At 45.9% G+C, this 24,611-nt stretch overlaps 2 protein-coding genes across 4 annotated transcripts in view; one reads left to right on the top strand and one right to left on the bottom strand.

Moving 5' to 3' along the window:
- Nucleotides 1-5,205: 5,205 nt before the first annotated feature.
- On the top strand, nucleotides 5,206-14,090 carry LOC135546200 (uncharacterized). 3 transcript variants are annotated; one of them, XM_064974431.1, is made up of 9 exons: nucleotides 5,206-5,592; nucleotides 5,834-5,911; nucleotides 6,150-6,182; nucleotides 6,498-6,556; nucleotides 7,274-7,352; nucleotides 7,475-7,603; nucleotides 8,121-8,300; nucleotides 8,728-9,598; nucleotides 10,422-14,090. In XM_064974431.1, the coding sequence occupies exons 1-9, from the start codon at nucleotides 5,494-5,496 to the stop codon at nucleotides 10,535-10,537; spliced, it is 1,644 nt and encodes a 547-aa protein (XP_064830503.1). In that variant the 5' UTR covers nucleotides 5,206-5,493; the 3' UTR covers nucleotides 10,538-14,090. The 3 variants fall into 3 exon arrangements, with proteins under 3 accessions (XP_064830503.1, XP_064830502.1, XP_064830504.1); XM_064974430.1 differs by having other exon boundaries at nucleotides 6,147-6,182; XM_064974432.1 differs by lacking the exon at nucleotides 6,150-6,182.
- The window catches only part of LOC135546199 (ARF GTPase-activating protein GIT1-like), a 26,178-nt gene continuing 15,537 nt past the window's right edge, over nucleotides 13,971-24,611 (bottom strand). The window contains 8 exon segments of the mRNA XM_064974429.1: nucleotides 13,971-16,636; nucleotides 16,884-16,947; nucleotides 17,074-17,185; nucleotides 17,188-17,249; nucleotides 17,502-17,578; nucleotides 17,902-17,982; nucleotides 20,157-20,462; nucleotides 22,977-23,129. Coding sequence (XP_064830501.1) covers nucleotides 16,421-16,636; nucleotides 16,884-16,947; nucleotides 17,074-17,185; nucleotides 17,188-17,249; nucleotides 17,502-17,578; nucleotides 17,902-17,982; nucleotides 20,157-20,462; nucleotides 22,977-23,129 — 1,071 coding nt within the window. The 3' untranslated portion in view covers nucleotides 13,971-16,420.

The raw sequence follows: 24,611 nt of genomic DNA, 5'->3' as shown, positions 1-24,611 counted from the left end.
ACTTATGATTCACTGTATCCCAATTCCAGTGGGTTAGAGGTTTACATACATTAACTTGACGGTGTATTTCAACAGCTTGGAAAATTCCAGAAAATGATGTCATGGCTTTAGAAGCTTCTGATAGGCTAATTGACATAATTTGAGTCAATTGGAGGTGTACCTGTGGATGTATTTTAAGGCCTATCTTTGCTTGACATCATGGGAAAATCAAGAAGAAATCAGCCAAGACATCAGAAAAACAATTGTAGATCTCCACAAGTCTGGTTCATCCTTGGGAGCAATTTCCAAATGCCTGCAGGTACCACGTTCATCTGTACAAACAACAGTACGCAAACACCATGGGACCAGACGTCATATCGCCCAGTAAGAAGACGTGTCCTGTCTCCTAGAGATGAACGTACTTTGGTGCGAAAAGTTCAAACCAATCCCAGAACAACAGCAAAGGACCTTGTGAAGATGCTGGAGGAAACAGGTAAAAAATTATCTATATCCACAGTAAAACAAGTCCTATATCAACATAACCTGAAAGGCCGCTTAGCAAGAAGAAGCCAATGCTCCAAAACCACCATAAAAAAGCCAGACTACGGTTTGCAACTGCACATGGGGACAAAGATCGTACTTTTTGGAGAAATGTCCTCTGGTCTGATGAAACAAAAATAGAACTGTTTGGCCATAATGACCATTGTTTTGTTTGGCGGAAAAAGGGGGGGACTTGCAAGCCGAAGAACATCATCCCAACTGTGAAGCACAGGGGTGGCAGCATCATGATGTGGGGGTGCTTTGCTGCAGTGGTGCACTTCACAAAATAGATGGCATCACGAGGAAGTAAAATGATATGGATATATTGAAGCAACATCTCAAGACATCAGTCAGGAAGTTAAAGCTTGGTGCAAATGGGTCTTCCCCAAGCATACTTCCAAAGTTGTGGCAAAATGGCTTCAGGATAACAAAGTCAAGGTATTAGAGTGGCCATCACAAAACCCTGACCTCAATCCCATAGAAAATGTCTGGGCAGAACTGAAAAAGCGTGTGCGAGCAAGGAGGCCTACAAACCTGACTCAGTTACACCAGCTCTGTCAGGAGGAATAGGCCAAAATTCACCCAACTTATTGTGGGAAGCTTGTGGAAGGCTATCCAAAACATTTGACCCAAGTTAAACAATTTAAAGGCTATGCTACCAAATACTAATTGAGTGTATGGAAACTTCTGACCCACTGGGAATGTGATGAAAGAAATAAAAGCTTACATATATCATTCTCTCTACTATTATTCTGACATTTCACATTCTTAAAATAAAGTGGTGATCCTAACTGACCTAAGACAGGGAATTCTTACTTTGATTAAATGTCATGAATTTTGAAAAACTGAGTTTAAATGTAGTTGGCTAAGGTGTATGTAAACTTCAGACTACAACTGTAGCTTCATGGGAACTTGACAGAATGAGGGAACTTGAGGGAATGAAACACAAACTGGAAAAAGGCTCATCACCATTTGAAACAGGCTACAATATGCTATGGCCAAGTTGGAATGTCATGGTAGCCTACATAAGAAGAAGAGGGCACAAATAAAAAGTGCACGAATAAGGGCACGACTAAAAAGTGAGGAAATGGATATTAAAATCTGAGGTAACAGATAAAAAATCTGAGAGAATTGATTAAAAAGACCTGAGGAAATGGATAAGCCTTGCTGGGTTTTTTCTCCACCACAACACCTAGCTCTGTGGTAATGCCTACAAATTGGACCATTTCTCTAAAAGTACCAGAGATCCCACTCTGTCCATAAAGCAGGGTTGGCCCTCCTTTTGTAGGCCTGATGATCAATTTCCAAAAACGGGGCCCACGGCCAAAAATATAAATAAATATACTGTTGAGAGTTGGAAAAGTAGAATACACAAGGTGCGATTTCGAAATTTGGTTGTCTAGCAGCAGTTTTTCTCTTATGTCAGTCACTCAATTAACCCGACCAGGCGTGTCAAGGGGGCTTGACCTCTAGGGGGACCCCATTGATTTTGTTAGTCCCCCTCACTCAGACATTATATTGACATGGCACAAGTAATGGCAAAACGTGTAGAATTGCAGGAAATTAGTAAAAAGAATTGTAAAACCTTCTCTTCCGCCACATGACAAAATGTGTAGAACTGCAGAAAATGAACTGTAAAACGAAAATGTTTCTTTCTGCCATCAAGACACGGGGCCAGTCAAATGTTTTGTCTGCAAAGTACAGGTGCCTACCAACCAAATCTCGCTTAGGGTTCCCAAAACCCTGGGGCCGATTGCACAATTTGACTGTATGTGTGGGTATGGATGTGGGTTCCAAGGTCAACACCCTGTAAGGGGATCTGGGGCATTTTAAAAGAAATAATACATCCAACACTTTGCTGATATTTTAGTCAATATAGCCCAATCAAAGCTCAAATATCAATATTTTTATGTATTACTTTAAATAGCAACAACTGAAGGCAAAAATCAACTTCTCTGGTTGAAAACGGCCTATGTGGCATTGATATTCGTCAGAAACATTTATTCCAATGCCAAAATTGACTAAAAAGTGTAAGTAGGCTAATTTCTGTGAGATTTGTGTAACTGAGATCGTCACGATTTACATGAAGGTGGGGTTTGGATTACATTCATGCCCACATGAGACCATTGCCTGGCGCAGTCTAATCACCCCTGGCAGTAATCAAATGATCTGAAGCACAGCTGCCCAGTGTGCTGCAGTGCATGCTATCCAATCGCTCACCAGAACTAACCATTAGCACGCAGCGCCGCAGACTTGTTTTGACAACGATATATAGACAAGACATCGTCGCAAATGGGGTCTTATAGGAAATCAGGTCTAATTAGGCTGAAGTTTATATCATGAATACATTTATTCAAGTCTTGTGTTGGACAACCTGGAATCAGAGAGGCTGATTACTTTGGACTTTTCTGACATAGATTTTTCTACTCCAAAATGAATACAAATGTAAATGATAATGACACCATTTAAAATAAACACTTTCCCTCTATAAATGAGCCCAACATCATATATTAGTCCATATTATCAGGCAGGTGTGCTATTTAGTAATAAGCATTATCACCTGTAGCCCAACTGATGCAGCATAGTGGCTATACATAAATAGGCTGAAGCATGGGCATAAATATGCGATGATAAGATTCAACAATTAAATGCACGAGGACGCCCTGACCAAATTAATGCATTGAATAAAGTTACGCATGACCATGGAATAAAGTATGTGGACACCCCTTCAAATTAGTGGATTTGCCTATTTCAGCCACTACCCGTGGCTGACAGATGTATAAAATTGAGCACATGGCCATGCAATCTCCATAGACAAACATTGGCAGTAGAATGGCCCGTACTGAAGAACTCAGTGACTTTCAACATGAAACCATCATAGGATGCCTCCTTTCCAACAAGTCAGTTGGTCAAATTTCGGCCCTGGTAGAGCAGCCCAGTTAACTGTAAGTGATGTTATTGTGAAGTGGAAACATCTAGGAGCAACAATGGCTCAGCTGCAAAGTGGTATGCCATACAAGCTCACAGAACGGGATTGCCAACGCTGAAGCGTGTAAAAATCGTCTGTCCTCGGTTGCAACACTCAGTACTGACTTCCTGCCTCTGGAAGCAATGTCAGCACAATAACTGTTTGTCGGGAGCTCATTGAATGGGTTTCCATGGCTGAGCAGCTGATCACCATGCCCAATGCCAAGCATTGGCTGGAGTGGTGTTAAGTTTGCCGCCATTGGACTCTGGAGCAATGAAAATCTGTTATCTCGCGTGATGAATCAAGCTTCATCATCTGGCAGTCCAACGGACTAATCTGGGTTTGGTGGATGACAGGAGAACGCTACCTGCCCAAATGCATAGTGCCAACTGTAAAGTTTGGTGGAGGAGTAATAATGGTCTGAGGCTGTTTTTCATGGTTTGGGCTAGGCCCCTTAGTTCCAGTGAAGGGAAGTCTTAACCCTACAGCATACAATGACATTCAAGACAATTCTGTGCTTCCAACTTTGTGTCAACAGTTTGAGCTAGGCCCTTTTCTGTTTCAGCATGACAATGCTCTATGCACAAAGTGAGGTTCATACAGAAAGGGTTTGTCAAGATCGGTGTGGAAGAACTTGACTGGCCTGCACAGAGCCCTGACCTCAACCCCATCGAACACCTTTGGGATGAATTGGAACCCCAACTCAGGAACCCCAACCCAACCAGGCCTAAATACCCAACATCAGTGCCCGACCTCACTAATGCTCTTGTGGCCAAATGGAAGCAAGTCTCCACAGCAATGTTCCAACATCTAGTGGAACGTCTTCCCAGAAGAGTGGAGGCCGTTACAGCAGCAAAGTGGGGGGACCAACTCTATATTAATGCCTAATGATTTTGGAATGAGCAGGTGTCCACATACTTTTGGTAATGTAGTGTAGCTTTGAATGTTGTCTGTGTTCTGTGTTTTGGATTGTTTTATTGTTTTTTTATGCGCCTTGTGAGAAAAGTGCTTTACAAATTAAATGTATTATTATTATGATTCAACCCTTGCTCAACTTTTTTTCCATTCACAAAACACAAACTGCTGCCTCAAGACCGGGCCCAACCAAAATAGTAAATGTCTGAGGGGTGACAAATAAAATAATAAAATAAAATGCGGAATTGAGTAGGACTGTGTGGTATAAAAGCACAGAATGCCAGTAGCTGCCTGGCGCTTTAAAATGGGTAAATCATTTCTAATCAATCAAATTCATTGTGGTATAGTATTGAAGGGATCAAATGTAGTCCATTTTACACTGGGGTGTAAAACTAGGAACCAAACAGAAGCAAATTAAACGGGAGGAACCTACCTGAATTTGTCCAAAATAAGCTAATTTTCGTTGCAAGGTTGCCTACATTTAGGCATAACCTTTCTGGTCAAACATTTGGGGAATGGTGAGAGGACACCACATTCTATAAGCCTACTCACTACATGTAATTGTAATTGAAAGTATTTGTTCATCTTATCAATCGCATTTTAAAGATGAATTTTGAGGTGCGGATTTCCCATAGGGATTTCTACATTAACATTTGCGGACAGTGTTCTGTGTTGTGTTCTTGCTGCCCTCAAGTGTTCAGCGTTCAGATGGTTTCGTGATAATCTGGCGCCACCATGTGGAAGAAATTAGTAGAGCCCATAGACAAAGAACCTACATTTTCTGACCCCTTTGCGATGCCGTAGCCAGTGTTAATGGCACGATGGTAGGAAAGGAGAGCTTGGAATATAGTATTTTGTCGGAAACCAGCTTTAAACAGCATCAGTGCCTCGCTTTGCACTGGAGAGGGCTTGCAGTAGCTCGCGCTGATGGTCCTAGCCGTGGGAGGTACATGGATGGGATGATCCACATGTTGACTAATGGCTGTTCTGAAAAACAAAATGTATTTAGCTAAAGAGATGAAATCAAATGATACATCCCAGAAGATCATCACAGCGCGGTGACTAGCGCACTCTCCATTGTGTGCAGCAGAATGTCTCCAAGGGTGGCGACTCTGCTGTCCGGACTGTGGCTGTTCTTGGTTCTGTCTTGTGCTGCTAGGTCGATGTGGCAAGCCTGTGACAATGGGAAGGTACACTGTGAATCATTCTAAGACTATTTTATATTGACATGTCACTTCACTTGACTTTGTATTGCCTGCTTCAAGTATAATTGTTAGACGATCTGAACAACGACCACGAAGAAAAACCATAGCTAACACAATGCAATGGCATGATTTAATATATGTGCCATCGATTGTATGTTACCACTCCAGACAGCAAGCAAACTGTGGCAGTTTTGTGTCTGTATAATGTGTTTTCTGTGACTGACAGCTCTTGCTGGGGAGAGACCTGCCCCTGTCAGTTGTATGGAGCTGTCCTGTGATTTCCTGGCCAGAGTCCACGACCCAGGTAACCATGGAGCGAACCACTTGACCTATTGAACCACTGTTCCACATAACATACATAAAGACTGGTAGTAAACTACTGTAAGCATGAGTTTACATGTAAACTTGAGCATTTCTGATTATGTCGCCTATTTATCTTTTGCACTTGGCTTCATATTGTGCGTTTGTTGAGTGCATTTCCCCGAGCAAATCCGTTGCTGGAACACAGTGCAAACCAGGTCTCTATCCTCTGTTTGCAGAAGATTCCTAGCATTGAGACAGAGTATCCCCCACAGGTAAATCAATCAACTTGTCAAACAGAAAGCACAATGAGCTAGCATTATCTTTCGTTGTGAACACATTCTTTCCAAACCCTTAGTGTAGCTATTACTGATAGTGGTAAGTATTTGAAGCGACTGATTCTTTACACAAAAATACTACTCCCGGGCCCCGTTCTGCAGGGCACAGCGTTGCAGAACGTTCACGTAGAGATGTATTGTGTAGAACTCAACGTGCCTCTCTGACATGTAGAATGGGAAATCACGCCTGTTCTCTTCGTGACATTTGTATCTGATACATATGTGTGCCCTCTTTTTCCTGTCTGACCTCAGCCGATTGAGCACATCTGCATGGACACACCCATCACCTACAATCACACTATCCCCAACAGGTAAGATGCTGTAGACACACACACACAGGAAGTGTTACATCACCAAGTACACAAAATACACACTCACCTGGGAACCTGTGTGAAATCCCATTGTCAGTTAAATGTGACTTTGTAATAAATGTATGTAAACAGCCAAATACATTTTCTGTGCAAGTGACAACCATAAATAGAAACAGTTCCTGACTTGCATGATGGACAAGTGCCTCTGAGAGCTTAATGTCGGGGCCTCCCTGGTGGCGCAGTGGTTAAGGGCGCTGTACTGCAGCGCCAGCTGTGCCATCAGAGACTCTGGGTTCGCGCCCAGGCTCTGTCGTAACTGGCCACGACCGGGAGGTCCGTGGGTGGACGCACAATTGGCCTAGCGTCTTCCGGGTTAGGGAGGGTTTGGCCAGTAGGGATATCCTTGTCTCATCGCGCACCAGCGACTCCTGTGGCGGGCCGGGAGCAGTGCGAGCTAACTAAGGTCGCCAGGTGCACGGTGTTTCCTCCGACACATTGGTGCGGCTGGCTTGCGGGTTGGATGGCGCTGTGTTAAGAAGCAGTGCGGCTTGGTTGGGTTGTGTATCGGAGGACGCATGACTTTCAACCTTCGTCTCCCCGAGCCCGTACGGGAGTTGTAGCGATGAGACAAGATTGTAGTAAAAGAAAAAAGATGAATGTCGATTCCTGTGTTGCGTTCCATTTACTATCCTGTCATGATGTGGGTGGTTTGTGTAGTGGCGCTCACTGGACTGTAGGGGCAGAGAGTGGAGAGTACCTGTACTGCCCCCCTCAACGCTGGCTCAACAACCTGCAGGTAACCACACACACACACACAACCAACCAACCTCAGAGATAGCTAATATTTTTCATTAGTCTAGTATTGCCATATCTGATTGTCCAACTCTAATCAGCCTCTACTGGTGTGTGTGTTTGCAGCATGGAGCAACAGTGTTGCTGTACCATCCGTGTGCTCCTGTTCGTCAGCGTGACCTGCTGTCTGTCCTGGGCCACTGCTGTCTGTCTGACTACATCATAACGCCACACCCTGACCTCAGCAAACACAGAGTGAGTCACACACAAACACACACACACACACACACACACTAAAGACATTACCTTTACTTACTCTAAGATATCAGTAGAAGTAATTTACCATCTACTTTGTACTAGCTTGTGAATTGACTGATATCCCAATAGACCCATCTCCTTACCAATAGGATTCTAGAAAACGCATAATGGCACCTCCGTAGTGGCTTAGTTGAACCTGATTATAGATTACACTGAAAACGGACGACAACATGTCTACTGTGACAGCAGGGCATTCAATTGACATCCCAACAGATGCATAGACAAAGTCGTGACGGTGAAACAAGAGACCAGAATGTTCCTTCTAACAATGGGGAACACAGTAGAACACATTCAGTGGCATGCCATTGAAATGAGGGTTGTGTTCAGTAGGGCACACAGTTACAAAACAAGGAGGAAAACAAGCTTTTCTTATTGGATAAGCACATCAGTTTCTTTTCCATTTGGTGCCTACTGAACATGACCCTGTGGGGACTGAATCTCTCTCCTGTTGAAGCCGTTAGCGCTGGTGTCCTGGGGTCGCACTCTGGAGCTGTCCCAGGTGACCACTCCGGAGGTCTGTGATTGGCTGCAGTTGACAGCGGCACATGGTAACAGTGGCGATGTGGGTCCAAACAGGAAGTATAACTTGCTGTTGACCCATCCTGCGGATCACAAACACGCATACCCAAAGAAGGTGAGCCAGAAGACAGAGAGAGGAGAGGGCACTGCATGTTTGAACATTTGAAAGACAGTGTAATGCAGTGGTATTCAAACTTTTTTTTAGTGGGGACCACACTTTTTTGGGCCAGAATTTCTGGGGATCCCATTCCACCCCAAATCTAATGAAACAACCGTCAAATCTGTACATTTTGATTTTCACATCCACAAATGACCTTCATTACATTTATCTCTCTTATCCATATTAAAAGAACCAATGTACATAAAAATACACTGAAAATATATACATTTTAGGTATTTGGCGAACCCACTAGAATTTTCCCACAACCAGGGTCACGACCCCGACTTTGAATAGCACTGGTGTAAAGTAACATGATGTCCCGACGCTGTCGTTCGATGATTGCATGATCTACTGAGTGTGCCTATTTGTTGATCATCACCAGTCTCGGAAGCAGTGCTGTGAGGAGACCCTCGCTCTGCTGCTGGATGGACGGTTGGAGGTGACAGACTGGAGGAGAGGGAGGGTCCGCAAGAGCCGAGCTGCACTCGGGAACGATGGGAGGGAGAAAGAGAGCCGGACCACCGTGTTGCCGCCTCTAGCAGTCACCAAGACCAACAGGACTACCCTGGACAGACCAGAAGCACAGGGCCCAGCAATAGTGAGGGCTACACAGAGAGATACGGACCCTCTAGCAGTCACCAAGACCAACAGGACTACCCTGAACAGACCTGAAGCACAGGGCCCAGCCATAGTGAGGGCTACACAGAGAGATACGTACCAAGGACTCAAAGTGACCCAACCTCGCCGCAGAGAAAATAACACGGATGACAAAGAGCCCCGCGGGAAAGTGAGAGAAACAGACTGGCTGAACCAGAACGAAGCAGAGGACAAGAGGCAGAGCGGGAAACCGCGAGACATCCAGGGGAGAGGGGTGAAGAGCAGCAGACACGGGGCCGTCTCTCTCCCTCGCAAGTCTCCAACCGAGAGGGAAAAGGCTCTGTCTCAGAGTCGGCGTAAGCAGTTGGGTGTCACACAGGCGAACAGCCGGGACAGGAGAGCAGACTGTGATGGTAGGGTGGGCCACAGCGAGTGCACTGAGACCGTAGCTCCGCTTGGGGGCGCCGCGGCTGGACCCGGTGACAGGATGCTGCCCACTCCGCGGACAGACGAGGCGGTGTGGGCGGCGGCGGCGTTGGGCTTCCTCCTGGTGCTACTGGCACTCTCCATGCTGCACACCCGCCTTTACCGCCAGTGGCGCACAACGCCCAGCATGTACTGGCATGACCCCAAGCAGGACTACGACAGGGTGGCAGGTGGGTTCATTTGGACTTAAACATCCCCCCCTCCCCTCCCCAACACACACTTCTTTGGGCCCTATAAAATCCGCATTGCATAGAATGTGGACGGAAGTACAGAATGCAGACATTAAAACGGAATTCAACCATATAAAAAATGGATTGAACTTAGAGCGTTTATTCATTTGCCTAAGATTAACATAATACAACAACATAATATATCAGTGATTCGTATTTACCTGCAACTTCCTGAAACGGCACAGGACTGTGTGTGTGTCTGTGTGTGTGTGGGGGGGGGTATTGTGCGCATGTACAATATGTCTACACCAAAAATATGAACTCATCACGAGGGGCCATAGTTGCTCACAGGTTTGCATATCGACATCCATATACCCCCCCGCCCACACACACACACACACACACACTGAACAAAACATTTTAATGACCCCCCACTTGACAGTGGAGGTAGTTTTGGTGTTCATTTCGGGTAAATCAACACATTTTGCCATGGGGTGGAGAGAAATGTTTGCAGTTTTGAATATGATATCTGAGTGAAACTAACACAATCTATGGGGGCCCACTGGCTGGTAATTGGAACATGATATCATGTTTAGATAGTTTAGTGGCTAGCTAACTTGGCAATCTAAAAAATGTTAGCTGACATGGGCTAATTGACTCACTATCAGTGACTGACAGAGCAAAAAAGTTGGACAACCACATTTCAAAATTGAACTTTGAAGTTGAGACCCCGAGTTTCCTAAATTAAAAAAAAAAAAAAATTTTGGGGGAAATTTTTCAGAGGCCCTTAATGGTTAAAAAGTCTAGTTGTGTTTTGTCTTAGATGTGATCCACAGGAGGCTGAAGATGCCAGGGAGGAGGAAGAGGAGGGTGTCCAAGAGCCGACGAAAGGAATGTGTCCTCCTACCACCCAGCTCCAGCACAGAGGACGACGAGTAGAAACAGACATCTGTTTATTACACCCATCTTGTCTTTAGCCCTGGGAGAAGGAAGGACAATGGGACCTAAAATCAGGCTACTCCCATTTGCCTAATAACACTGCTCTGTTGAAGAAACTGAGCATTTTATGGATTTTTTTTTTAAGGAGACCTCCGATTCATCTTCTATCGTTGGTAGTTAAGGAATATTTTAGTATTTTAACTGTCATACAACACTCCATAGTATAAAACCCCATTCAATCAGATCTCATTCACAACCACCACCAATGATACCATTTTACTACGCGTTCAATTGTTCTCGTAGGGGCCGATTCAGACTTAGAAGTGCGCAGGAAAGGCATACATTTCCTAAGTAGTTGGTATTCAGGCTTGCCATATGAAGGTTTGCAGCAAGATTTGCGGGTGTGGCGCCAACAATAAATATAATTCAAACCAGGAAACACCCACTGGTTAGCTGACAGAATTGACCAGGGAGTTTTTGTTCAATACATTTTCTGTTAATTTCTCTAAAGTAAATCCCTTTTAAATATGTATTTGGACAGTGACGCTAACAATTTTTATTTTAGGTCAAATGTTTCATGAGGCAACCTTTTTAATTTGAGGGTATTTTCATCTGTTTTACCTTTTGGAAATGACTTCTCCATTTTGAAGTATTTGGACAAATTCACTTTAAAGTATTAAAGTAGTCAAAAGTTTTGTATTTGATCCCATAATCCTTTGCACTCAATGACCACATCAAGCCTGTGACCCTACAAGCCCTTATTGTAGGAAGAGCATATGTTTCTGAACACTTCTACATTAATGTGGCTGCTACCATGATTATCGATAATCATGAATGGATCGTGAATAATGATGAGTGAATACTAACCTCTCCTGTTATTGGAAATGGTGAGAGGTTAGCATGTTTTGTTGCAGCTTATGTTACCTTCTCACTCATCGTTATTCACCATTTGTCTTAATCATGGCATTATCAGGATTCATTTGGAAGTGTTCAGAAAGAAATGGACTCCAGTCATCCTTCATTTCCCATTGGGCAAAATATAATCTGAAACAACAAAGAAACTATCTGCAAATATATCCAACAAATTGTAGAGCCAGAAGCTTGATGTAGTCACGGAGTTCAAGGAATATGTAGCCAAATACTCAACTTTTGATTATGTAACTAAGTGAATTCTTCAGCAGGGGGGATGAAGTGCTTTCCTTTCTAAATGTTTAAACATATGAAAATACCCTCGAGCTGACATTCTGTACTGTCACCTCATGAATCATGTGATCTAAAATCCTAAATGCTGGAGCCCAATGACAAGGTTTAGCTTCACTGTCCAAATAAATCTGGACGGGAGCGTAGTTGCTGTTGTAAGCAACGGGCTGTCAGTTGCAGTAGTGGGTACGAGTCCATCAAATGCTGTTGTGTGATAGTAACAAATCGGGGGGGGGGGGGGTTAAATCATGTTTTGTGAGTTATTTAATATATGATGGCTGCAGTGAATCAGGACATGGACAGAGAGGATTTGTATGTGGATTATTGCTCGTCTCCTACTACACAGCCAGTGTACTCCTATGAAGCTATTGGTTGGAAGCTAACCGTTTCAACCACAGAATTAGAGAGATTCTGTTTCTATGCTTTGAACAACCACAGGATATGAATTCCCCGTTCCCTCGCAATTGTGCGAGAAAACGATTGAACATGATGTTGCTATGCATGATAATGAAAACACTTGGGAGCAGCGATACCCTGTGAGGGCTTTTTATTTGTTTTTAACTACTGTGTGATGTTTACTAGTAACCCTGTACCAGATGTAGATGTGTATACTCTTATTTACAATACTAATGTATACATAGAATAATGATCTTCAGTCATATCCTACTAAGTAATGGAATTACAACAGTGAAAACAAAAATCACCATAGATGCGGTTACCATAATGGAGCAGCTGTAGCCATATACAGTGTACAAAACATTAGGAAAACCTTCCAAATACTGAGTTGCACACCTTTTTGCTCTCAGAACTGCCTCTGTAAAGTCCATGCCCTGAAGCAAAGGTGTCGAAAGCGTTCCCACCGGGATGCTGGCCCAATGCTTCCCACAGTTGCCAAGTTGTCCTTTGGGTGGTGGACCATTCTTAATACACATGGGAAACTGTTGAGCGTGAAAAACCCAGCAGCGTTGCAGTTCTTGACACAAACCGTTGCAACGTGCACCTACCACCATACCCCGTTCAAAGGCACACAAACACAATCCATGTCGCAATTGTCTCAAGGCTTAAAAATCCTTCTTTAACCCGTCTCTTCCTCTTCATCTACACTGATTGAAGTGGATTTAACTAAGTGACATCAATTAGGGATCATGGTCTTCACCTGGGCAGTCTGTCATGGAAAGAGCAGGTGTTTCTTAATGTTTTGTAGACTCAGTGTATCTGTCAATAGAAACTTTAGGGCTCCCTTATGCCCTGGTCAAAAATAGTGCACTGGCCTCCTGCTTGGCGCAGCGGTCTAAGGCACTTTGAACGGCGTTTCCTCCGACACATTGCTGCAGCTGGCTTCCGGGTTAAGCAAGGCCGGGTGTTAAGAAGCAGGGCTTGACAGGTCGCATGAAATCGACCTTCGCCTCTCCCGAGCCCGTTAGGGAGTTGCAACGATGAGACAAGATCGTAATCATAAAAAATAAAAAAGGTGCACCACATAGGGAATAGTGTGTCATTGTGGACGTAACCATTGAAAATGGTAAATGTCTCTCCCTAATAGGCTTCAGCATGTCCAACATCACGTCCTCGAGACCGTTAGTGTGTACGCGTACCAAGTAGTGCACTACTTTTTAGTGTGGCCCATATAACCTCTGCTGGAAAGATTCTTCATGTAAACCGAGAGAATCTGTCAGGACTGAATGCGGAGGATAATGAGCAGCAGTGGTTCTGGCGCTGGTCATTTGTACAAATCCTGATTTCTCAGGTGTTCGCATCTTTCATATTTTGGTATGTGGGGGGGGACATTTGGCCTTTAACATGCGAAGAGAGAGGGTTCTGCTCCCCTCTCTAGCATCTCTTAACACGTATGGGCCCAGCATTTAATCGAGCAGCTGACAAATGTGACACTTTAGTTCAGGGTTTACCGAGATCATGGCCCATAGGGTTCTGGTCAAAAGTACTGCATTGGAAAGGGAATAGGGTGCCATTTGGGACACATATGCCATTACTATGTAATGAGCTGTGATTTAAATGTTAAAGACTTCAGACATAAAAGCTAACAACCTGTGAAATCATTCACACCAAGAGGACAGTTAAAGTGTGACTACATGAACCAGAGAGAGAAAGTGAGAGAGATTGTAGTTTGTACAGCTTACCCAGAGACGCTCCTATGATATGGCCTTTGGCTTACCTCCTGATGAATGTTTCAAGCATCTCAAGCTAAACAAAAAATACATACATTTTAAGGCAATTTGTTTTAGTTTTTTTTATTTTATTAGAAATGTACAGCTTATGAGTTTCCATTACAATTGACCTTTTTTCAATGTTCTACTTTTTACAGTTTTTACTTCTGTTAAAATATATTCTCCCATCACTGATCTCCCAGGTTTGTGATACACAGAAAACAGTACTGGGCACAGAGCAGTGCCACTGTCTGAACCACATGATGACGAGTGTGTGTGTGTGTGTGTGTGTTCGGGATGCACATGTGAACATGTGCACAACATGGAGGCAGACTGACATTTCCGACATGCCCACTAAGAAGAAGAGGGAAGGCGTAGCATTGTGCAATAGCCCTTTCCCCTCAGACTTGAGATGAGTTTAGTGCTAACCAGTGGCAGACTTCAGACCCTATTCACTTACCCCTCAGGCCTGGAACCCACCACAACAAGCATCAATAGATCAGATCTCCCAAACACAATACAAACATGTAGCTTAATAAAAAAATAGCATGAAAATATGTTTATATATAGGCCTCTATTCTACAACAGGTTGTCTGAGAGGTAACAGAGGACATTGTAATGGGGAAGAAAGTATGAGATACTGTCCCAGTGTGTGAGATGGAGATAGATAATCAACTCAGGGAACCCAAACAGCTACAACATCACTAAGTATTAAGCCAGACTAGCAGGAGATGTGCAGAGGCAATCATGATTGGAACGTTACATTTGACAATATTTTGGACATGATAAAGATCTCGTCCCCTACAGGTTCACTAAATGTAGTGAGCACGAGCGCAGTCAGGCAGATTAGTGAAACGGCGGGACCCCGTGGCTAAGAGAACATGAGTCAAGGTGACATGGAAGCGCTTTCAGGTGTCTAGGATCACACAAGTCTTGTGTGTGTGTGTGTGGCGGGGGTCCAAGTAGTCTCCTTGTTTCAGTCCGTTTTCAACCGTTTCGTTCATAATTAACATGACCCAGATCCGACAAAACGATCACTAAAGTCCTTGAAGCTAAGAAATCAAACTAAACACGTGGAGTGCGTGTGTCACCAAGCGAAGTGTGACCGTTCACTTGTTTTTGTAAAGTATAAAAACAGGGCAGCTTCCCCAGTGCCCCCCCCCCACAAACCTACAGCAGGTGCAGTTGGTCATTTTGACAAAACATTTGTTCCCCATCTAGCTAGTCTGCCTCGAGTTGGCATATGTTGAAGAGCGAGCTTCGTATGCATCCCACTGTAGTGCGATTGAGATGATAAGCTTTGCCTAGCGACTGAAGCAGCCAATGGCTGCATAATATAATATCGTCATGCAGCTTCCAGGGATTTTTCTACCTATCGCATGTTAGACCCCTTCCCTACCCCTTTGGCATCTGTTCAACCTCTTGGCTACTGACATATTAGAACATGACAGGTAGGGGGGGGAAAAAAATCTCTAGGAAGGAAAAAGTGAAACGTCATCTGGGAGGAATTGGACTGCTCCAGGACCATTTCACAAGTTAAGTGTTTGTGTGTGTGTGCGCACGTGTCAAGACCCAGTCAGACAGAAGGGCGAGCGAGTATTGTCACAGCTCTTCCTGGTCCCTAAACAGGAACCATCATACATGAGACGACGTCAAAGTAAACATACATGATAATGTAACTCATGACAGTAAAAATACAAAACAATAATAATAAATCACAATAATTCCAGTGTAAGTTTTTTTTCTTAAGTCAGTAATTCTTGTCCCAGAGGTACAGGCCAACGGATTGGCAAAAAAAAAAAATCCCCTAGTCATTTGTCCACCATGCCAAGACATGCTGTAGTGTACCGGGGGTCTGAGGGAGTAGCAAGGGCGCTCCTTAGCAGAGCCTGGGACTATAGTGGAGGCATTGTCTGAGAGACAAGAGGGGTAGAGCAGGGTGGATCTCTTCCAAGGCCTGGCCCCATTGTAGGCCACACTGACTGGCCCCAGCTCCGGGCCCAGCCTGCCTCAGTCTCATCAGAGTTTGAGGCGCTGCACAGAGAGGGGTGTTGAAATAAAAGGACCCCCCCCTCTCCAAAGGAACGATAGACTGAGATGAGAGCTGAGCCGCTGTGCCCATCTCCCGCATGCAATTACACTCTCAATGGTCCACACTCCTCTTCCTCCTTAGAGTCCCCTCCCCCATAGAGCTGCACTCAGTCCACTCAGGTATAGAATCAAGGGCTGCAGTGGATTCTCAGCTTTGTTCTATTGTCATATAATATTACCACCTGGTCTTCTCCCGCTCTTCATTCCCTACCTTCGACTCTTCATTTTCTATTTATTCATCCTCAGAGATCTTCTTTTCGGTCTGCAGCCAATATATCTTCTCCCCTTTGCTGGCATTTCCCTCTCCCTCGAGATGCCAACCTTCCAAGTGTCACTCGACTAGAAAGCTTGGAAATCGAGGCTCCCTCCCTCTGTCAGTCTTGCAACTCCCCTCGCCACTCCCCTGTCTGTCCCCTCTCGACCTCCGTCACTGTTTCTTCTCGCGGGTGGTGATGGTGACCAGCTGCTTGGCGGCCTTGGCGATGTCATAGGCGCACTGGATGACCTGCTGGGTGAGCAGCTGGTAGTCGACGGCGGGCGCTGAGGGGTCCGGGGGTGCCGCCTTGCGACACTCCACCTGGAGGCGGGAGGCGCTGGACGCCAGGAGGCGCAGGGAGCAGTGCACGGCGTCTAGGGCGGGCCGCTGAGGGGAGACGGAGAGAACAGTTAGACACAGAGGAGACAACACTTACTGCTTACAGCTGGAATCTGTATTTGGTCCCAAGAAATGTGCAGTATATATTCTGCTGTTCTACCAGGCAGCCAAAAATAAAATAACACGTTTGTTGTTTGAAGCAACCTCTTTGGTAATAATAATCAGTGTTGGTGGCAGTTTCACACAATACGGAATCTTTAAGGAAATTCTAGAAAGAGGGAGCGCAAAACCTTACCTTGGGAAAGAGAGAGGCCATTTCAGTGACAGCAGAGTGGATCTTCTCAGAGCATGGAACGAAACTAGGGAATATAAGACAACCTCTTGTTACAACCATAGATAAAAACACATTCTTGTTACCGTCGTAGATACAACGTAAGCCTCAGTCTGACTGTGTCATGGAGTGAGTCTTGTAGTCGGGGCCATACCTGTCGTGTTTGAACTCCTGTGCGGCCCTCAGAAGCTCCTGGATGTTTTTGGTCACCTGCTCCGTCTTGAGGATGACGTCTTCGGTGCAGGGCAGGGTAGGATCCGGCTCACCCCCTCGCCCCCACCCCACTCCTCCGACTCTCCCCGGCTCTCCTCTTCACTGCTGCGCCCCCTACTGTAGGACACATTCAATCAGTACACTCTCATTCGCCTGCAATTCCCACATTGAGCAAAGAGGTAAGCATCTCTGAAGTAATCACCCACAGTAAATATGTCCTTGACAAAGACAGTCCGCCAGTCTGCTCTATGTCTAGGTAGACCCTAGAGCCGGGCCTGTCTGCCCCTGCTACGTGTTGGTGGAGACCCCAGAATGACTCATTCACTGCCCAGCCACCTGCTCCAGATATCTCCCCCCCCCCAGCCTTACCTTAGCGACAGCTCATACAGCTGAGTGTTGTCATAGTCACTATCAGTGCCACTGCCGTGCTTCTCTCCTTTTGGGACCTGTAGACAAACAGAACACCTTATCAGCATCAAAAGGTAGCAGTAGTGATTCCAAAGGCAGACATCAGTGAGAGTATGGCAAGGCCTTTATTAACCAATCAAAAGCAAGCCATTCACACAAACATTTACACTAAGCCGCAATATATAATCCTCAATGCAATGCATCAGCTCATATTGGTCTATAAAACAGTGTCAGTCAGTATCAGCTTTCATAAGACGCCACTGAAGGTTTCAGCCGTCACGGTCTGGGGTTGGTCGCAAAGTCGTCTAATAACACTGGAAGTCACAGATGAGCCGACCAACAGCCAGCCAGCCAGCCTTACCATGTATCTCCCCATCTCCATGGAGCTAGAGAGGTGCTGTCCTCCATAGGGTGTCGGACCGCCAGGACCCCCCTTCCTCACCTGAAGGATAGACAGAACGGGACAGGATCTCAAGAGAACGAAAAGCAACAGAGGAACTGCAGAAGGAACACTGCCTGACAGAATTTTTGAGTTTTAGTAGGAAGATTCCAATCCGACACTGGGATGCGCTATACATGCTTGAGTAGAGTCAGCTCAGCTCTGTCCGGGGAGACAGTAGCCTATACGTCAAGATCAAATTCGATTCTTTTTGTCAAATAACTTTTGACTGAAACTCAACAGCCAAACTGCCGAGCAACTTTCCCGAGGACAGGTTTATACTGAAAATGTGTACGGCCCAAGTTGACTGGAATTCAAAAGGAAATATGTGAGTCTTGAGCTAGGTCCTGCCAAGTAGTTAGTGAGTCACTAACCCAGAACAGCTCACACACGGAGTACATCATTAACATTACCAGACACACAAACATACTGTCTGACATACACAGGAGAAGACAGAGGAGCCGGTTAACTTTCATTAGCTTGCCTCAAATAACGTCTCCTCGCTAGTCACATTCACAACAGATGTATTCATAAAGCATCTCTGGGTAGAAGTGCTGATCTAGGATCAGTTTAGGCTTTTAAAATTAGAAGAAATAAGGTGGGGGGGGTCCCTGATCTTGGATCAGCCCTCCCCCGAGACACTGTATGCAGGCCCAGACAGTCAGCACGATTATAGACACTTCTTTAGATACATCTGGCTGACATAAGGGGCTATGCTGTGAGTTATCCCAGGCAGTATGGCCAGTAGGCCACTCTTGCTCTCACTGTTCCCTAGCGGAGAGCTAACTTGATGTAGACTGAACATCTGTGAATACTTGTATGCTGGCATATGATACACAAATAATGTCCATAAAATGAAGTCATCATCATCAGTGCTTTTCAAAAGAGCACTGGGTTTTACCACCATGTGGTCCAATATCTATGATGGGGTCCAAATTGTACAACTTTAAAAAGGTGCAATCTGGGATTGGTACATCGATTTAAAAAAAAAAAAAAACTTTTATATTAAAATGATATACAGTATAGCCATTTTAAAATGACTTATAAATACAGTATGAGCAACAAGACATAACATTGAAAAAAAAAACTTATCTAGATATATCCTAGCATATAGAACTCTAAATTCTATACAAAATAAAAAATAAATGTCTTTCAAACTACACAATAAGAAATTGTGCATTTGCTAATTGCTACGCTGTAATGCCCTACAAAATACAAACTAAAAAGAAACACGGAAAAATGCACAGACAAACCAAACTGAATTGGGATTTTGCATCACCCGCATGAATAATGGAATGTAAGGTTTGAAGGCAACAATGAGCACAACAAAAGACAGACAGGACAGACAGATGGAAATGCCCAGAATATGAGCAACAGATAGACAGACAGGAGTCAGGACAGATAGAGAGACACAGACTGACTTTACCTCCTGGCTTCCTATTCAAGTTCCACACCAGTCGAAGTGTCTGGAAGCAGGGGTGAGTGTGTGAGTGTGTAGGTGTGTAGGTAGTGCATTAGCTTAGAGCGCCTCGGACCACAGATCATCGGCCGTCATTTTATGATCATTTCCACATGTTGAATTGCCACTGTTTTTCAACACACCCAGCAGTTGACCCACACTCGTGTAAGTCAGCCTGCCTTAGGCTCCACTGTGACCGAGTGGGTCAGTGCCTTGAAGGATCCATTGAGAAGAGCGTATGGCTATTGGCTAACGGTGCAGGACAAACCACTGACACTCCTCGTGTTTGAGCTACTCACACTAGAGATAGGGAATGGGAAAGCTATGATAGACACTCAATGGTGGGAAAGATACCTGCCATCTTAGCTTAAAAAATGATGACATTCTACACTCAAAAGAAACCTCAATCTGAGACATAAACTCATGTAAAGTGAGTGGAGGAGAAGAGTGATTTGTCACAGTGTCAAAGTCTCTGTATTTGTGTGTATTTGGGGCAGGTGCGTGCGTGCAGCATCTGGACCAGAAAGCTTTGCGCCAGCAGTAGAGGCTGGGGGTCAAAGGTTAGGGGTTAAAGTAGAGGCGCACTCCACTGGTAAGCGGTGTGTGCATGCCAGACAGCAGTAGAGAAGGTAGGCAGCAGTAGCGACAGAGACGGCAGGTGGTGTATATCACCATGACCACGGCCACCTGCGGGCCGTAGCGCGTTGCTCACACTTACACTGGGGTGCAGAGGCTGCAGGCGGCCCGTCAGGGAGTCCAGGCCCGGGGAGTGGGAGTGGGGCTTGGGGGTGGCGGGCCCCGGCTCGTACATAGAGAAAGCCTGTCTGTCCCTCCGGTGGGCGGGCGCCGAGGACATGGCTAGGCTGGAGTGGTCCCCTCCCCTACCTCCCCCTCCGCCGCCTCTCACCCCCCCATGCCAATGTGCCGGGCTGCCTCCTCCCCCGCCTCCCAAACCGCCAGCTCCCCCTCCTCCGACGACCTGGCCGCCCCGCAACGCACTGTTCTCCGTCTGCATCCGCGAGATCTACGGGGAGAGGTGGGGACGGGGGAGGAGGGTCACCTTAATGTGTCAAAGGTCACATGGACAACCATCCACATACACAGGTACTGTACAGGGAGCTTCATTTAGCTAACCACATACTAGATATGGATGGAGGAAGGTTATAAAGGGGAATCAAGGGAGTCTATAGGCCATCTATAGTCTATACTGATGGGTGGATATAAGGGGGTAAACTGGCTAGTCTGTGGATGGGTATAACTACAGTGCATTCCAAATGTATTCAGACCCCTTCTCTTTTTCCACATTATGAAGTTACAGCCTTATTCTAAAATGGATAAAAAAATGGAAAAAAATCCAATCAATCAATCTCCATAGAATACCCCATAATGACAATGCAAAAACAGGTTTTTAGAATTATTGCAAATGTATTACAAATAAAAAACTGAAATACCTTATTTATATAAGTATTCAGACCCTTTGCTATGAGACTCGAAATTGAGCTCAGGTGCATCCTGTTTCCATTGATTATCCTTGAGATGTTTCTGTCTGCTAAATGGGATATATTATTATTATTATTACAATTTGATTGGAGTCCACCTGTGGTAAATTCAATTGATTGGATTTCATTTGGAAAGGTCCCACAGTTGACAGTGCATGTCAGAGCAAAAACCAGGCCATGGGGTCGAAGGTATTGTCCGAAGAGCTCCGAGACACGATTGTGTTCGAGGCACAGATCTGGGGAAGGAACCAAAAAATTCCTGCAGCATTGAAGATCCCCGAGAACACAGTGACCTCCATCATTCTTAAATGGAAGACGTTTGGAACCACCAAGATTCTTCCAAGAGCTGGCCGTCCGGTCAAACTGAGCAATTGGGGAAGAAGGGCCTTGGTCAGGGAGGTGACCAAGAACCCAATGGTCACTCTGACAGAGCTCCAGAGTTCCTCTGTGGAGATGGTTGTCCTTCTGGAAGGTTCTCCCATCTCTGCAGCACTCCACTAAATAAGGCCTTTCTGGTAGTGGGCAGACGGAAGCCACTCCTCAGTAAAAGGCACATGACAACCCGCATGGAGTTCTCCAAAAAGGAACCTAAAGGACTCTGACCATGAGAAACAAGATTCTCTGGTCTGATGAAACCAAGATTGAGCTCTTTGGCCCGAATGCCAAGCGTCACCTCTGGAAGGAACCTGGCACCATCCCTACGGTGAAGAATAGTGGGGGCAGCATCATAACGTTGTGGGGGTGTTATTCAGCAGCAGAGACTGGGAGACTAGTCAGGATCAAGGGCAAGATGAACAGAGCAAAGCACAGAGAGATCCTTGATGAACACCTGCTCCAGAGCACTCAGGACCTCAGACTGGGGGCCAAGGTTCACATTCCAACAGGACAACGACCCTAAGCACACAGCCAAGACAACGCAACACGGGACAAGTCTCTGAATGTCCGGAATCCGATCAAATATCACTGGAGACCTGAAAATCGCTGTGCAGCGACGCTCCCCATTCAACCTGACAGAGCTTGAGAAGAATGGGAGAAACTCTCCAAATACAGGTGTGCAACGCTTATAGTGTCATATCCAAGAAGACTCAAGGCTGTAATCGCTGCCAAAGGTGCTTCAACAAAGTACTGAGTAAAGGGTCTGAATACTTATGTAAATGTGATCTATTTTTTATTTTATTATATACATTTGCAAAAATATCTAAAAACCTGTTTGATTTGTTATTATGGGGTATTGTGTGTAGATAGATTAAGGGGGAAAAAACAATGTAATCCATTTTAGAATAAGTCTCTAACGTAACAAAATGTGGAAAAAGTCAAGGGGTCTGAATACTTTCCGAATGCACTGTATCTTAACCAATAAATATACATATTGGCAGTACTGGGGGTGGATCTTTAGTATCTTGGGGGGGGGGGCTACTCTCACTGACACTGTGTTATTGTTTTATCTGTATGTACCTGTCAACCTATCAACACTGGAAGAGAACTGCTGGGCATTTCCCCAGGTGTGTGTGCAGGGGCTGACGTGTGTGTGCCTAGGGGCTGGTATTTCTCCTGGCGTTAGACATGAGTGATGGGACAGACATGGGACAACAGCTCGGGCATTCATGAGAACAAAACAACAATACCACCATGGAGAGACGGAACAGAAACAAAGTGACTAAATATGGCGTAACAACAGATGGGAACGAAACCTGATACTTTGACACACTGAAGAACAAACTGCAGTGCTTACACCAAAACTAACAGATACTGTTCTGAGCTGCACAATTTGCTTACTACAGTGTAAGGACAGCTCTGGGAACAGACTAGATCAACACTGATAGTGACAACACACTAACATACTGAGGCAGAAAGGATACGTCTTCCATTAACTAACAATATAATTGAAAAATTCCTCCCATCTTTCTTCCGTGCACCCTGCCCTCCACCCTCCCCTCTCCACTCCCTCCATCACTCTATCCATTCCTCCCGTCCATACCTCCCCTCCTCTCCCTGCCATCATCCCTCCCTCACATTTTTTTCATCCTCCCTCTCCTTACCTCTTTCTGCAGCCGGCGCAGCTCTTCACTCAGGTTGTTGTTGACCTTCATCAGCTGCTGGACTTTAGCCTCGGAGGAGGCCAGGGCCTTCTTAACCTCCAGGTACTCCTGCAGAGTGATGGGCCCGTCTGACAGGTCTGATGAGTCCATGCTCTGAGGGGGACACACACACAACATAGAAATAAAAATCTAAAATACACAAACACAAGCATGTGGGAGTCATTTATGTGGGATATTGTCTAAGCAATAAGCGGGACTCGGTTTCATCATCCCTCTTAGCAGTAAATGGAGAAGTTTGAGCACAGCTTAAAATAACAATCTTTTCACAATCAACATTGAAACCATATTTGAGAAATCTCTTAACTGGAAATGACTTTGAACAGCCTTCACCATTCACAGCTCTACAATATCTGAGAAGCACAGAGCTTCTGTCTGTATGACACCAGAACAGAGCTTCTTCACACAGTGAACATGAAATTCTCATTTTACAGCAGCTTTTCCACCACGTCCTGTGGCTGTGGGAGCGTGTTTTAACAGGGTTTCCACCCCCCTCTCAGCCGCCCCTCTCCATCTCTCAGCCGCCCCTCTCCACCTCTCAGCCGCCCCTCTCCACCTCTCAGCCGCCCCTCTCCACCTCTCAGCCGCCCCCTCTCCACCTCTCAGCCGCCCCCTCTCCACCTCTCAGCCGCCCCTCTCCACCTCTCAGCCGCCCCCTCTCCACCTCTCAGCCGCCCCCTCTCCACCTCTCACCCGCCCCCACCTCCAGCCCCCCTCTCCACCTCTCAGCCGCCCCTCTCCACCTCTCAGCCGCCCCTCCCACCTCTCAGCCGCCCTCTCCACCTCTCAGCCCCCTCCCACCTCTCTCCACCTCTCAGCCCCCCCTCTCCCCTCCTCTCCACCTCTCACCCGCCCCCTCCCACCTCTCCTCTCACCCACCCCCTCCTCCCTCTCACCCACCCCTCTCCACCTCTCAGCCGCCCCCCACCCCTCAACCGCCCCCTCCCTCTCCACTCACCCACCCCCTCCCCTCCACTCACCCACCCCCTCCTCTCCACTCACCCACCCCCTCCCTCTCCCACCCACCCCCTCTCCACTCACCCACCCCCTCTCACCCCCCCCCCTCCCTCCCATTACCCTTCCCCCGCCTCTCCTCTTACCCACCCCTTCTTCCCTCCCTCTCTCACCCGCCCCCTCTCCCACTCCCTCTCCTCCCCTGCTTGAAGAACAATGCTCCTCTGATTGAAGACCCAGAATAGCTGTGATGTCACTGTGGAAGTATGTGGCAGCAGCAGCACTGCCACTCCCGCAAGGCATGCTGGGACAGGCGGGGAGGAAGATACTGCTGGCTGCTGGGGATAACACTGCAATCACTAGAAGAAGCAAAGAAGAACTATGTGCTGATTTACGATCAGTTTTGCCTTTTTAGATCACAATCAACATGACTACATGGACAGGGGGGGACCTGATCCTAGCACTCCTATTTTGAGACGCTTGATACGCATGGACCCTTAACTCAAAGCAGGGCTGGGAGCATAGGACCACTTCCTGGTCACTTTGCTCCACCTCCATTTCTCTCAGTACACATTTTATCCATCTATTTACTGGGTTTAAGGGGAATACTTTGGCTGTTCTCTG

The sequence above is a fragment of the Oncorhynchus masou genome, chromosome 9 (genome assembly GCF_036934945.1).
Source record: "Oncorhynchus masou masou isolate Uvic2021 chromosome 9, UVic_Omas_1.1, whole genome shotgun sequence".
NCBI lineage: Eukaryota > Metazoa > Chordata > Actinopteri > Salmoniformes > Salmonidae > Oncorhynchus > Oncorhynchus masou.
The sequence above is the reverse complement of the archived record's forward strand: the minus strand, read 5'-3'. Positions and strand labels throughout refer to the sequence as shown.